Raw genomic sequence first — 14,203 nt, 5'->3', positions numbered from 1 at the left:
TTAGGAGGTGACAAAAAACAATAAAAAATAAGCAATTGAAGTGACATTGAAAGCTACTTACTCTTTCAACTCATACCCCAATGCATTCTGGTAGGTGTAGTCCTGATGTGAATGATACCTGAGACAGGTAATACAGAATGCATTGCGATGTGAGTTGAAAAGCATGAACTGTCCCAAACGGTCCTAGTGCACATGGAGTCATATGGTAACCCTGTATATAGGACTGCTTTATAACGAGGAGGCACTGTAAGCACAGTATGTTCTTGCTTTGGTGTACACAGCTGGTGCAGAAACAGAAATCAGCCGCCACTTCGGATGGATTTACAATTATACATTTATTTGGAATTGGATACATATTAACATGTGCAAGTGGAATTTGTAGAAAGTGTTTTCGTACTATAATCCAGTCTTGAGTTTATGAAGAGTAATGCTGGCTGGCAGTGACAGCTATGAATACAGACTCCAGTAGATGATGTTGAAGAGAACGTAAGCAAACGGAAAGAGAATCCTGGAATAGGAATCGATGATGTGGCTGTTGTTGATGATGTATTCGACGCTGCGCTTCAGCGATCTCGTTCTGCGCAGGCGATGGCCCTCGCTCGGGAGGTTGACTGCAGTGTTCCTCCGCGGAGGGGGGCGCCCCTCGGGGTTCATAGGGATGGAAGAGAAGGCCGTCAGGTCAATGTCGTTGTCGTGGAAACACCCGTCAAACGCCATGGCTTGCGTGGTATCGTAGGTCACTGGAATCTGCAAGATACAAAGAGGTCAAGGACTGTCTGAGAAAAGTGAATGGCAGTTTAGGATGTGTCATGCAGCATTCAGTCAGGACAACTCTCTTGCCATTTAAAACCTCCTTTTCATGAAAGAATAATCACAGTTGACATAAACACTGAATTTTGACTTGCTCCGATTAGGCACTCGCCTTTGGGTGCTGGAAGAGGTAAGGGGGTAAATTCAAAGCACACACTTTGGTAGCTGGTATGGTAGCTGAATGATAGCTGGCACTTGTGATGCACAGGGACATCACTTCCAGCTTCTGATTGAAGAGGAGTTGCGGGATTTGCAGCCATTGACAAATAATCATGATTTCATTGGGTCAGACATGAATCCAGCGCCCAGTTGAGTATAGCATGAGCAATAAAGATTCCATGGTAATCTCTTCAAAGAAGAGCAGGCAGGGGTCTGGGGGTGCAGGAACCCTGGTATCATGCTCAGATTGCAATACAGGTCACAACACGAGACACGTCTGAGTCCTCAACATTTTATTTTGCACCCACACTATCCGAGCCCCAATAGCAATGCTTCAGAAGCGGCACCTGTACTGTCTTCACACTGCAGAGGGCAGCAGCAACACAGCAGCTGTCTCATTCCAGCCCCTGAGAACAATCAAGCTGTGATGTTTTCAAGGCTTTTCATATTATTGCAACAGTAATTCATTAAAATCTCAGTGACATCCTCTGACCAGCAGAGGGAGCTACAGAGCCACACTGGATCTTTCCCCTGGATATTATGAATCACATTCACACCTGCTGACTACAACAGCAAACAATGTTATCAATACATGAGTTTGCTTTGTTAAAGTCAAACACTTGATTTCAGATTTGTTCAACAGCAAACAATGTTACCAATGCATGAGAATGCTTTGCTAAAGTGAAACACTTGATTTCAGATTTGTTCAAACGGAAACAAAACGAACTTCACAGTGAACTGTAACAGGGGTCCTGTCTGCAAACCTGTGCCCTCAAGACTGGAGTGTTGCGACTGAGACACCCACAGACTTCAGCTGGAATACTGCAGCAGTGATGGAGTACAGAAACACAGTAGCAATCATTAAGAATCGCCTTCAGTCTCTGTTCGGTCAATCTTATTGGCGTATTATCGTATTAGTAATACCTACAGCATTGTGCCAGTGACCACAAACTTTGAGGCGCACAGCTCTCAACAGCATACAAACCTTACCCTTACCCTCTCTCTCCTATAGCTCCTGTTCCAGCCCCACTCCACTGTTTGTATTGTAATAAGCAGGTCTATAATAAAGCTCTAAGGCTGGGGGGAGAAGCAACAGCAGGACCAGATTATTGTATTTCAGAACAACAGCACTGATTAGACTGGTGGTCCTCATTAAAAATGTGTGAAGGGCCACATAAGTCACACTAAAATAATTGGCCATCTGTTACTGAATCTTGCCTCTCTGACCACTCCTTTGGCAGTATTATATAGAGTTACCATATGACTCCATGTACACTAGGACAGTTCATTCTGGTACGTTTTACCTGTCTCAGGTACCTTTCACAGCAGGACTACATTTACCAGAATGCATTGCGGTGTGAGGTCCCAAACTGTCCTAGTGTACATGAAGTCGTATGGCAGGTAACCCCAGTCTTGTAGATCAGAATGCTTCGTCAGCTAGTACCTGGAGGATAGCAGATGGGAAACGTCTTGGGTACCCAAGAGGGGTGCATGTGGCCCTCGAGTTATATTATGGGGATAACTAGTTTAGACCACTGAAACAGACCACATTGTTTTAACTAAATAAAGCAATCACGGGCGGTTTACTCGAGTTAAAAAAAAAAAAAAAAAGCAAAAAGAGAACCAATAACCTTCTTGCTTTTCAGCTTCTTCATCTCCTCGATGGTGGTCAGGTAGTTGACGGCTGCGTACTCGATGACGGAGAGGAAGACGAAGAGGAAGCTGGTCCACAGGTAGATATCCACAGCCTTCACATAGGAGACCTGCGGCATGGAGGCTGACACGCCTGTGATTATAGTGGTCATCGTCAGAACCGTGGTTATTCCTGAAGCAGACAACGGAGAAAGGCTTTTGTGGTGCTGTTGGTGTTATTCAGGGTCTAAAAACGGGGACTCGTGCGCAGATGGTGTCCATCCATCCTGTCTGTTTGTCTGTCACACTCTACTTGGTGAACATGAGAACTGCCACGATTTTGCAGCAGTATCAGATCCTCCTATAGATGTTTTGGATTGCTTTTGACTTTAACACTAGAACCGCCACGGCAGTCATTTTGACAGTTTTCACTTTTAAAATTTAAATTACTCTGCGTGTGTGAAAGATACCACGGTTGTCCGTTCTTGACTTTTCCTAAATACATGTATTAAATACCCTGATGGCGTTTGAAAGGCAGGATCGCAAAAATAAAAAAAAGTTATAATCCCCTCTACCTAGAACAGCCAGAGCAGTCATTTCGACTGCCTTTTACGATACATGTTTTTATTTTGAATATTCTATTTTATATTTTATATACAAGACTGTTGTTATCTCTACTGGACCTGGCAGCCATCAATCCTTTTGTTTTGTACAAGGAATGCACCGGGGAAAATATCAGTAGGAGAGATTTCATCTTGAGGCTAGCCACAGCGCTTCAGCAGAAACATTTCGATCAGAAGACTGCAAAGCTGCAGGCTGCAGCAGCTCAACCTGGTTTCTGTGCTGCACCGCGTGACACACACGCAAGAGAAAACGTTTCATTTTAAATTAAAAAGTACTTTTGTTTTTACAGTTTTGTATGTACATATACCTGTTTACACACTAGTTTCTTTGAAATGTTTATTTTATTATAGTTTTTCATTTATATGCTTTATATGTGCTTAGTTAGAAAATAAACCCTTTTATGTTTAGTTGTTCATTTAAATACGGTGTTTCAACTGTGCAGATGTTTGATATGATGTGTTTGAATAAAGCTTTTGAGTTGTATCCCATAGTTTGTCTTTCATTTTAATATTGATGTTGTTTAAAATGTATTCGTCATCATGACTGCCGGCGGTGGTTTTAGGTATGAGTATAACCACGGCGGTTCTAGTGTTAATCCAAGCTATTTTTAACCTTGTTGCGCAGGTACGAGGGCCCTCACATGTGCGCACACTGGTTTTTATTTTTGTTGACAGCTGTCAGTGTAGAAAGATTCATACTGAGGCTACACACTGAGCCAGTTCCGGGAGCAACTATAGCTGGTGACTCATGAAGTATTAATATGGAATTTACTGTAACTTACTTTACTGGCGCATTAGTTGAACACACCTAACACATATTTGCAAGATGAATAATAAGTGAGTAACCCTTAAAAGCCTTTACTGCAGTGTTTCAAGGTCAAAGCATATCAAGATATAGTTAAAACACTGGGAATGCTTGTTAAACTACTGGTAAAGCATGGTGAATCACATATATGAGATTTCATCCATAACTTCATAGTGCTAACATAAGAGTTTACTAAAAGAAGCTAAGCACATTGTATGCATATATAGCAGGCAGTGGCACTGCAAACATCCTGGTTGACCACTGTACAGTTTGGTAAATACAAGACTGGGAAAGCATAGAAAACTAACAATGCCTGTGCAAATGCAAATGTATAAGGGCAAGTCACATGGTCAGCCATCATTAATCAACACGTTTCTCAGCAACTCTCCTGGATGGGTTCATGGGCATCCCAGTACAGCCTATGCAAGAAAAACTATTAGCCTAGTCAACCAACATTTCTGCAATGTGATGTAACTTCCGGTCTAGTAACAGTTCCAAAATTAAACACATTTTTCAATTTACAAATCCTGGGTGTTTAAAAAAAAAACGAGCCACTCCTATGGAAATCAACAGCCTGGGCAACACGCAAAAATGGGTCATACTGACTGGCGCTACAGGTCAGAAGCCATATCCGTGTATCAATGGCACCAGGACTGGAGTTTTAACGTTACCTAGTGACACCCTGGCTGGAACAGCTCTCCTGTCAATCCAGAAAGAAACCCAGGACAACATCACCATTAACATGGTCGGGAAGTATGTCTGCAGCATAAAGAAGAATATATGCCTCCTGAGTATGAAGTTTATATACAGCCGGTTGTACCACCCTGTAACATAAAGAAGGAGAAATGATCAATGAACGTAGTAGCTGCTCTGTGTTTAAAGCACACACACACACACACACACACTGACACACACACACACACACACTGACACACACACACACACACGCACACACACACACACACACACGCACACACACACACACAGAGACACAGGCACACACACTGACACACGCACACACACACACACACTGACACACACACACACACACAGACACAGGCACACACACACACTGACCCATGATCTTGTAATGAAAGGTTCATGCATTCAGTGTAGAGGAGGCATTTGTTTTTGTACTTGTTCTGGGAGGCCTCATGCTTGTACGGGCACCAGACCATACTTTCACATCATTTCATCTTGATAGTTTTGAAGTCCGAATGCGTATTGTGTAACAGTGTTTTAATGTTAGTTGACAGTGGTTTAAATTGCTTTGATGTTCTAATGCATGTTTTTACCACCGAAAGTGCCATGATAAACAAGTATGAAAAAAATAAGCATGCACGTTATGGATACTCATGTATACTCGTTAGTTGGCACACCCCTATTATATAGTATCGACTATAGTATTAAAAGAAAGATTTTTCTAGCTTTGTCTACGTTTGACGTAGTTTTACCTCTTGTTTTTGTACCTTGGCATTCCACTGCTGGTATTTAAAACATGTAGTCTTTCTGCATTCCTCTATACCTCTCCACTTTCAACAAAAATGAAAATGAAAGAAGACTTGCATAGCTGAATCGTTTAGTTGTCTACAAAGGCGACCCCCAGCAAAACAGTTGAGAACATTGGCACACTGGTGGATGCTGAACGTGTCTTTGGTCTTTGTTGGTAAGTGACTGTATGCAAACAACACGTTTTTCAGAATGCAATGCTGCAGACTTACCAGTGCTGCTGTAGAAAGCAAGCCCATTGAAAGGATTGAATTGTTCAATGAAGAACTGGGACAGCAGAATCTCCTCTGTCCCCAAAGAATCATTCCCGTTCTTCCAGTAGAGCATCAGATCCTTTTCATTGTACGCATCTTGAAGTGTGAAAAGAAAGAGTGAATATTTAGGTGAAGATAACGGGCTGGATTCTTCACCTCCCCTTAATAGGTTGTGCTGAAAATGCTCTTTGAAATCTCCCAGTTTAAGAGGCACGCAATCTGGAAATAAAAGTAACTCTTACATTTTACAGAAAGGGTCGTTATAGCAGCACTGTTTTTCCTTGCTACATTAAATATCAGGGGTGGCCAACCCTGGTCCTGGAGATCCACAATCCTGTAGGTTTTCTGGGTATCTTAATGCATCAATGGCTAAAGACCTGGAATTTGTTTTAGCATTGACCAATTAAGAAAATAATTGGTTCAATTAAGTTCAACCCTTCAATAAGTTGCGTCTTATGATTAAAAACACTGTGGAAACATGTAGTACTACAACATAAATGCTTAGGTAAAATTAGACAGGTGTTTCAATGTTAAGTCTTTGACAACATCTCCTGTGTCATCATACAGATCCCCAGTGGTTCATCCAGGATAGACACAGGCGACACACAGACGCGTGGAGTGGGTCATGTGATTGAGAGCTTGTTTGAATCAGCGAGCGATAAGATTCGTGGATAATCATACTGGGGGGCAGTAGTGGATTTTAAATCTGAACGCCTACTAACACATATAATAAGTGATGTATTTATCCCATTTCTACAAGTATTTCCACAAAGTGTCTTTCTCAGAATGCTTGTCTTTACATGTCTGTGTGTCAGTGGCAGAACGATGATGTCGGAGCCAAGTTTTGGCATAGCTGACAGGATTCCACGTGGAAGAGCTTTGTTTGTGTTTGTGTCCACAGTCGTAGTTGATGCACTGTTGCTGTCATCTTCATCAGCAGTTTTAGCCTTCTTAAGCAGTAGTTTGTAATAGAAGAAGTTCCTAATGCTCTTTTCATTGCATCAAGAGGACTGCTGACTGAATCAGACAGTTCTGCGGGAGATGTGAGTCACGTTACCTATTATGTGAGTTCCGGCTCAACTACACCACTACGGTCTACAGAAAATAGTACATATTGACATACTCACAGCTCTCAAGCTCTAGAGAACAGTTCTGCTTGTCCAGAGGGAATCTACTGAAATCCATGGAGCACAGAGCTGTCACAGTGATCCTGCAGGAGACAGGCAGTAAGAGTGGGGAATGCAAAGGGGAATCAGATGAAACAAACGGAGTTCAGCAGAGACTATTGATTGCAAAGGATTTGATTTTGCAAGCCTTAATTAAACATTCACTGATAGACGAATTACCCTGATACCCTCTTTGGATCCTCATGTAGTTAGTCTCCCAGTAGCACAAGCTTCCCTTGCGTGTTACTAGACTAAAGCTCTTCCTTGTATATTTATTTCATGATGAGAAATGTCAGAATCTAATGAATCTATTGTTAATTTTTTCCAGTCCGATATTCGGTTAAGAATTCTGTTGCCAATTGCATCAGGAAATACATGCCTGCACCCGATATACAAATACACCCTGTATACAAATTCTCTTATACAAATACATGCAGATCATTATGACAGGCTCTTACCTGACGCTGTACAGAATATTGCCATCTGGATAGACTCTCAACATGATGTTCTCCATGGTGGTGTCATGGATGAAGGACCTCTTCGAATGCACAAAGAAGACATCAGGAACCCAGATCTTCTTCACCAGCCTCCCATCAAAGGTCCGGCTCTTATTGCTGGTGCTGGGAAAGGACAGGCGCTCGTCCTTCCAGTAATGTCTGAGGTACAAGGTCATCGTGAAGTCCTGCAGGGGCACAAGAAGTCAGACAACAGCAACACAAAGTCAGACAACAGCAACACAAGCTCAGACAACAGCAACACGAACTCAGACAAGAGCAACACGAGCTCAGACAACAGCCTGAGACACTAAGTCAGGGACAGGATGGACAGGATGGCTTTAATCCCAGATGCAGTTTGCTCTTTTCAGTTCAAAACAAAACAATAAAGCAGAAACGTGTTAGGTTAACTTCAGGACTCAAAGGTGTTCCTGACGAGTTATGTAACATCTGATCTGATACGGGGCAGCAGTGTGGAGTAGTGGTTAGGGCTCTGGACTCTTGACCGGAGGGTTGTGGGTTCAATCCCCAGTGGGGGACACTGCTGTTGTACCCTTGAGCAAGGTACTTTACCTAGATTGGTCCAGTAAAAACCCAACTGTATAAATGGGTAATTCTATGTAAAAATAATGCGATATCTGTATAATGTGAAATAATGTATAATGTGATATCTTGTAACAATTGTAAGTCGCCCTGGATAAGGGCGTCTGCTAAGAAATAAATAATAATAATAATAATAATACATAGACACTTTTTCCATTAGTAATGTGGAAGGCTACTTCATAGGATTAGTGCATGATTAAAGCCCTTATCTGATTGTATCTGATGGGTTACACAACATACTGTGCAGTAATAGAGCTTTCTGATTGCTCTGATGTAGCTTACCATATTGACTTCTGAAATGCTGTCTATACTCTCCACCTGGACATCAATCCCAACTGGAATAGCACTGCCTGGAACGGAACAAAACAGCAGAAACACATGATGATGATGATGATGATGATGGTGATGGGGGTCCACCACAATACTGCTGGTGCAGTGCTGCAATGCTGGTTATAATGAACTCATGACAGCAGCTCATACAGTCCTATGTCATGTATGTTGGCAGACTTACAGTGTTAAACCCTCAGGAGGAACGCCACTGGCCCATGGACTGCTCTACTCACCCAACAATCCCAAGAGGAGTCCCAATCAATACAGCCCGCACTTCTTATATAAACCTCTAGGGACAGCTTGCTGCAATGCGAATTGTCAGTCATAGTACTGCTACAGCATGTGCACTATGCAGCATAGAATTATTCATATCCATGAGGGCAAGCCTGTTCATTGGGATTTTTAATGATTATGAGATTATACTGCAATTGTATATTGCATTCTCGAGGCAAAACACTGCAGAAAATAGATTCTACAAACTATGCTGTTCTGTTAGCCAGTAGCCAGCCAAGTGCAGGATGTGGTTTGTAAATACTGAACAAAACGGAACAAAATGGAACTACATTTAGAATGTGTGCTTTCAGACATGCTGTGCAGTGTGGTGACACTGTGTTTAAGCTTGCAGAGGAAATAGGATTGCAAAAGAGCTTAGTGTTTCAAGAACAACATTTAAGATACAAGACAGAATCACTGTCCGTCAAGTTCTGCTTTGCTGTATGATAATGTATATATTTTAATATTGCCCTTGCAGGGCTGGAGTCACTTGAGCTACAGTATTTATTTCTTATACAACCCTCAATTTCTAGTACACCAGTACAATGCAATTATTGAATTGATCAGCGTGAGTGTGCCTCTCTCGTGCCAAGCCTCTTGATTTTAGGAATCTAATCTCGTTCGCTTTTAGTCCAGTTGCTAAGCATTTAAGCCAGATGTCAGTGATGCAACAACAACAAAAAAAAAAACATAAAAAAGAAAAATCTAATCAAATAACCCAAAATGCTCCAATTCTTTTACATCCTGAACTGAACTGAACCTTTTCTGTTATGGCAAAAGTAGTCCAGGAGGGATTTTCTTTCATATAGAACTGGGGCAAGCGAATGTTCCGTAGAGAAAAGAGGTCTGATATGGAATGAATAGTGTTATGAACCCTGCTCAACGCTATCCAAGGGCAGGGGCGGAACTTTGGGTTCCAAAGTGGAGGGGCCAGTTTCTGTGGCTGGGTCATATAGTGATAACATTAAAAATAGCCCCTCACTTCATTCAGGTGCCTTTGGAGTCCTGAAATCCCTCATCAGAGGACAGGAGGGGGTATTTCACAGCAATACAATCCCAATGATCAAATAGAGACCATCGGAAATGTATCACGACTGGGAAATTTCACATTGAAAATAAAAATTAAAAACTTGTAGTTTCTTTACTCCAGAGTTCTGCTTTCTCCTCTCTGCTTTAGATTATAATGCATTGCACACAGACACTGCCTCAGTTGACTATCTAATAAACATATATGTTTTTACCCTTTTAAAAGTTGACCCCAGTATAACCAATGCTTTTGCCATGGTTATACTATGCATTTACCATGCTTACCGTGGCTTGCCATGCTTTTACTTTTGTTATGATACATTTTTAAGGGTATTTACACATGACGTTGCATGCTGTACGGTAATAACTGAGCAATCATAAGGGTATTTACTGTGTAACAAACCACAATTATAGACACTGGATGTAAATGACAAACTATAACAGAAAGAACACACATAGCAATGTTATATCAACCTTGGTAATGGGGTCTGCTTTAATTATTGAAATGAAGCTTCCGCATTTCTAAACATATACATGAACGCAGAGCTAAGTTAAAGGAGGAGAGAAACCCTACTTCCGAATCCGGGCCTCATTGCGAAGTCGTGCTCCTCGATGCGAAGAAGCTGCTCTGATTTTATCAGCGTTGATTTAGTGCTGTCTGATTTTTTCATCCGAAACTCTGGCCGGCTGCAAATACAAATACAGTTACAGGGGTTCAACATAACAGACTGGACAATGATAATACTAAAACTGTTTAATAGAGGTTCAGAAAGAACAATACTGTGGAAGGCATTCATCTAGAGAATAAAAATAACAATTCAACATGATGTGGTCAGTTGGGATATATATTAAAGACGGTCACTTTGGATATAAATACCTGAATGCTCCACCCATTATCAAACCCAACCCCTCCAGCACTGTTCACTGACTCTTCCAGTGCCCCTCCCCTCAGTGTTACATCACCGTCTCTGCTGTTCACTGGTAGAGATTAGAAGTATCAAAGGTCAGGATCAAACTTCATTTTTTTTTTTTACCTGCAGTTAACTTTCTTTTAAGTCTCTATTACACTTGCAGTGTCTCGTACAGCTGGCCTCAGGACACACACACACACACACACACACACACACACACACACACACACACACACACACACACACACACACCTCCAGCAGGTATTGGGTGGTCATTATGAACTTAACATTTTCAATAGAACTCATACCTGGCAGCCATCAGCCACAGGTTCTTAATATATCACAAACATTGGTCACACTTTACAGTAAGTGTCTTAAATTACTTTGTATTTACATACTAGTTACTTAGTAAATACATGTGTACTTTTGTATGATATAACTTTAATCCTTATCCTAACCCTAACCCTAAAGGCCTGGTCACACAGGGGTGACAAGCATGCGGTCCACAAGCTGGCAACACACAGGCAACAGCGTAATGCAAACCAAACCAATCATAATGCACGATTCTGTCACAAGACGTAACCATGCGGCGAAGGAAGGTCGCTGCCGCTGCTTTAATAGCCATGTTAGACGAGGAAGAGGAGGAGAGTAGATGAAAAAAGAACGTTTTGGGTTCAGCCCTGGGTGAGGAAACGTAAAGAGTTGGGGTGATATAATAATTTAATGATGGAGCTTCAGAGAGAGGATGTCGTAGGTTTTCAAAGATGGTTGAGAATGGATCCAGCTCCTTTCAATCATCTTTTGAAATAATCTTTATGTTTTGGATACCATAAAAATCGTTTTTCAGCAAAATAATCTATTGGCTTCACTTCCAAATCATGCATCCACATCGCCATTTTATTATGGCTCGTATTGAAAATGTTGCCCTCATGTCGTCTGAAAAATAGAACATCGTCCTAAAGTGGGAGACCCGTCGGTGTTGCAAGGTGGTCACACGAAGCGACAAGCAGGCAACGGCTGTCGTCCCCTTGTTGCCATAGACAAAAGTCACTCGTGTGACCAGGCCCTAACCCTTTTCTGATACATATATATATATATATATATATATATATATATATATATATATATATATATATATATATATATATATATATATATATATATAATGGATGTTTTCAAGTCCTAGAATTAAATGTTCCATGACATCGTTTATACACAGCCATTCAGCAAATGGTGACCTACTTAGTGTGCATCTCAAATCAACCATTTCTAGGTCATCAACAGAGACACAACAAAGCTGAGCAGGTCCCCAGACTGGCCTGACCTGCACACACAAGGTGACGGGGCTAAAGAATACCTAAAACATTTAATTAAATACCACCTCAGATTCAGTTCTGGTTCAAATTATAACCCTAACCCCAACCCTAACCCAATCCAAAACATGTAAGATGGCCAGTGCATATTCCTTTCCCTGGACGCCCATTCCTCTGTATGGGGAACCAAGGGAAAGGAAGTCTCAAACTCTCAACCTAACCCCAACCCTAACTCTAACCCCCTAACCCCAACCCCAACCCCAACCCCAACCCCAACCCCAACCCCAGGTCCAAACTGCTCACTGGGAACAAGTGAACAGATTTGACATTCATTACTCTCACAACAACAACAGCAACAGCAACAGCAGCCTGGCTCACCTGCCCTGTTTCCTGTGGTCGTTCAGAGGCACCTCAGTTTGTTTCTTACTGTCTGGGAAGTTACTTCCATTCAGCAGAGCTATTGGCCAAAGCCAGGTCAGGAGAAACAGTTTAAAAGCGAACGGCATGGTGCTCACAACAAGGCAGAGGACAGCGAGTGACACGGCGATATTCCTCTCACCTCATTCGAAACAGGCAACTTCACTAAATATTCACAAACCGTTGGACTGCTAGCTCTGAGTAACGCTCTCGCCATCTCAGTTTTACTTCATTTTTTTTCAGCACAGTTTTCAACAGTCCTCTTTATTCTTGCAGTATTTTCCTCAGCCCAGTATTCCCCGGTTTGGCAGTGCAGGTTTTCTCCATCATACTCCCCGTCCCCGAGGTTCAGAATGAGAAGCTGAGTGTGGCGGTCCCGCTGGGTATTCCTCTCATTGTTTGTGTAACATGATTTGTTTTCCGATTAAACCGAAACTCAATTTATTTCTATAATGACAGAAGAATGACGTTAATTCTTTTTAATCTTCTTATCCCTGGGCCGCTGCACCCACATCTTTCAATAACCTACCATGTCAGGAATAAAACAGAGAAGGAAATAAAAAAAGATCACAGTTTTAATCATAGCTTCCAAAAATAAATAAATAAAAAGAACCTACTTTTAGGATCTAACCCGCTTTTTGTAAGTAGGGGTTAGCCTTTATACTGTTCCGAGCTGACGCTAACAATTGCAATGCTACAAACACATGGGGTTTCTATTGACGAAAGAGCATTCAAGCTACGGCTCTATAATTATTCTTGCTATTATTATTGCCCTTACCCTATTTGAAATCCACTCCTGGTTGCTGCGGGTAAGCCTGGGGGGTTGTGGTAGGGGAGGACCATTAATCCCTGTGACATGTGAAATACTGGATCAGTCGATGACATTTTGACCTATTGTTCTCCTCTTGTAAGGATTATTCCTGCAGAGAATAGACAATATTATTGAGTAAGAGCCTTCCCCTTACAGCCAGATGCATGATTGTTTCTTATTTACATGCATTGCATGTATCTGAAGACAGTGACAGAATCCGTAGCGGCAGTGTATCACACAACACTGCCTGTTACACTTGCTCATTAAAATCCTTCGCCTATTTGTGATGCTGTTTTTTTTACCCCATTTTCTCCCCAATTTGAAATGCATAATTTTTTTAAAGCCTGGTTCTCCGCTGCAACCTCTGGGCTAACTCGGGAGAGACGAAGATGAGTACACGAGTACCCCGAAACGTGTGCCATCAGCCGTCCACTTCTTTTCACTCTGCAGGCCCGCCATGCAGCTACCTTCAGAGTTACAGCATCGGAGGACCACACAGCTCTGGGCCGCTTGCTGGCAGGCCCGCAGGTACCCGGCCAGTCTACAGGGGTCGCCGATGCACGGTAAACCGAGGACAACCTGGCTGACCTAAGCCCTCCCCACTCCAATTGTGCACCGCCCCCTGGGAACTCCCGTCCATGGTCGGCAGTGGAATAGCCTGGACCCGAAACGACAATCTCCAGGCTATAAGGCGCATCCTGCACTCCACGTGGAGTGCCTTTACTGGATGCGCACTCAGGAGCCCCTGTGATGATGATTTTTGATTAACACTGCCAGTGCTGCATCTACTCCAGAAGGGCTGTGAAATAATCCATTGGTGTTTGATATATGACTATATTGTTGTAATTATACAAAAGACCAAGTGTGTAAAACCTGATTGCATTCTAGAGATTACAAAGTCATAGAACGGCAATGCAACTTAATATGCACAGATACAATGGTTTTCATTAGAGCCGAGGAAATGCATTTATCAAATTGCACTTCACAGCAAGTAATCCTGGGAAGCTAACAGCGGCTGCTAATCTGTGATAGCTGGGATTATTCTCTTTTTTATTTTTCTATTCAGG

At 42.1% G+C, this 14,203-nt stretch overlaps 1 protein-coding gene across 1 annotated transcript; it reads right to left on the bottom strand.

Annotated features, from left to right (window-relative positions):
• Window positions 1-322: 322 nt before the first annotated feature.
• On the bottom strand, window positions 323-13,217 carry LOC131737674 (gamma-aminobutyric acid receptor subunit rho-3-like). Its single transcript, XM_059028025.1, has 10 exons — window positions 13,104-13,217; window positions 12,287-12,850; window positions 10,259-10,371; window positions 8,338-8,405; window positions 7,417-7,640; window positions 6,920-7,002; window positions 5,751-5,888; window positions 4,701-4,853; window positions 2,601-2,794; window positions 323-747 (listed from the first exon to the last, which is right to left on the bottom strand). Exons 2-10 carry the CDS (start codon window positions 12,412-12,414, stop codon window positions 448-450), a joined length of 1,401 nt encoding a protein of 466 aa, XP_058884008.1. The 5' UTR covers window positions 12,415-12,850; window positions 13,104-13,217; the 3' UTR covers window positions 323-447.
• Window positions 13,218-14,203: the final 986 nt, after the last annotated feature.

Source organism: Acipenser ruthenus, chromosome 8 (assembly GCF_902713425.1).
Source record: "Acipenser ruthenus chromosome 8, fAciRut3.2 maternal haplotype, whole genome shotgun sequence".
NCBI lineage: Eukaryota > Metazoa > Chordata > Actinopteri > Acipenseriformes > Acipenseridae > Acipenser > Acipenser ruthenus.
This window is presented reverse-complemented; position numbering and strand designations above follow the sequence as displayed.

Excerpts from the sequence above, each read along its gene's own strand:
- LOC131737674 (XM_059028025.1), bottom strand. The coding sequence starts at position 12,414 with ATGCCGTTCGCTTTTAAACTGTTTCTCCTGACCTGGCTTTGGCCAATA. Across the intron at positions 8,406-10,258 it reads AATGAGGCCCGGATTCGGAA|GCAGTGCTATTCCAGTTGGG; the intron begins GTAGGGTTTCTC and ends GTTCCGTTCCAG. Across the intron at positions 5,889-6,919 it reads TTCTCTAGAGCTTGAGAGCT|ATGCGTACAATGAAAAGGAT; the intron begins GTGAGTATGTCA and ends TCACACTTCAAG.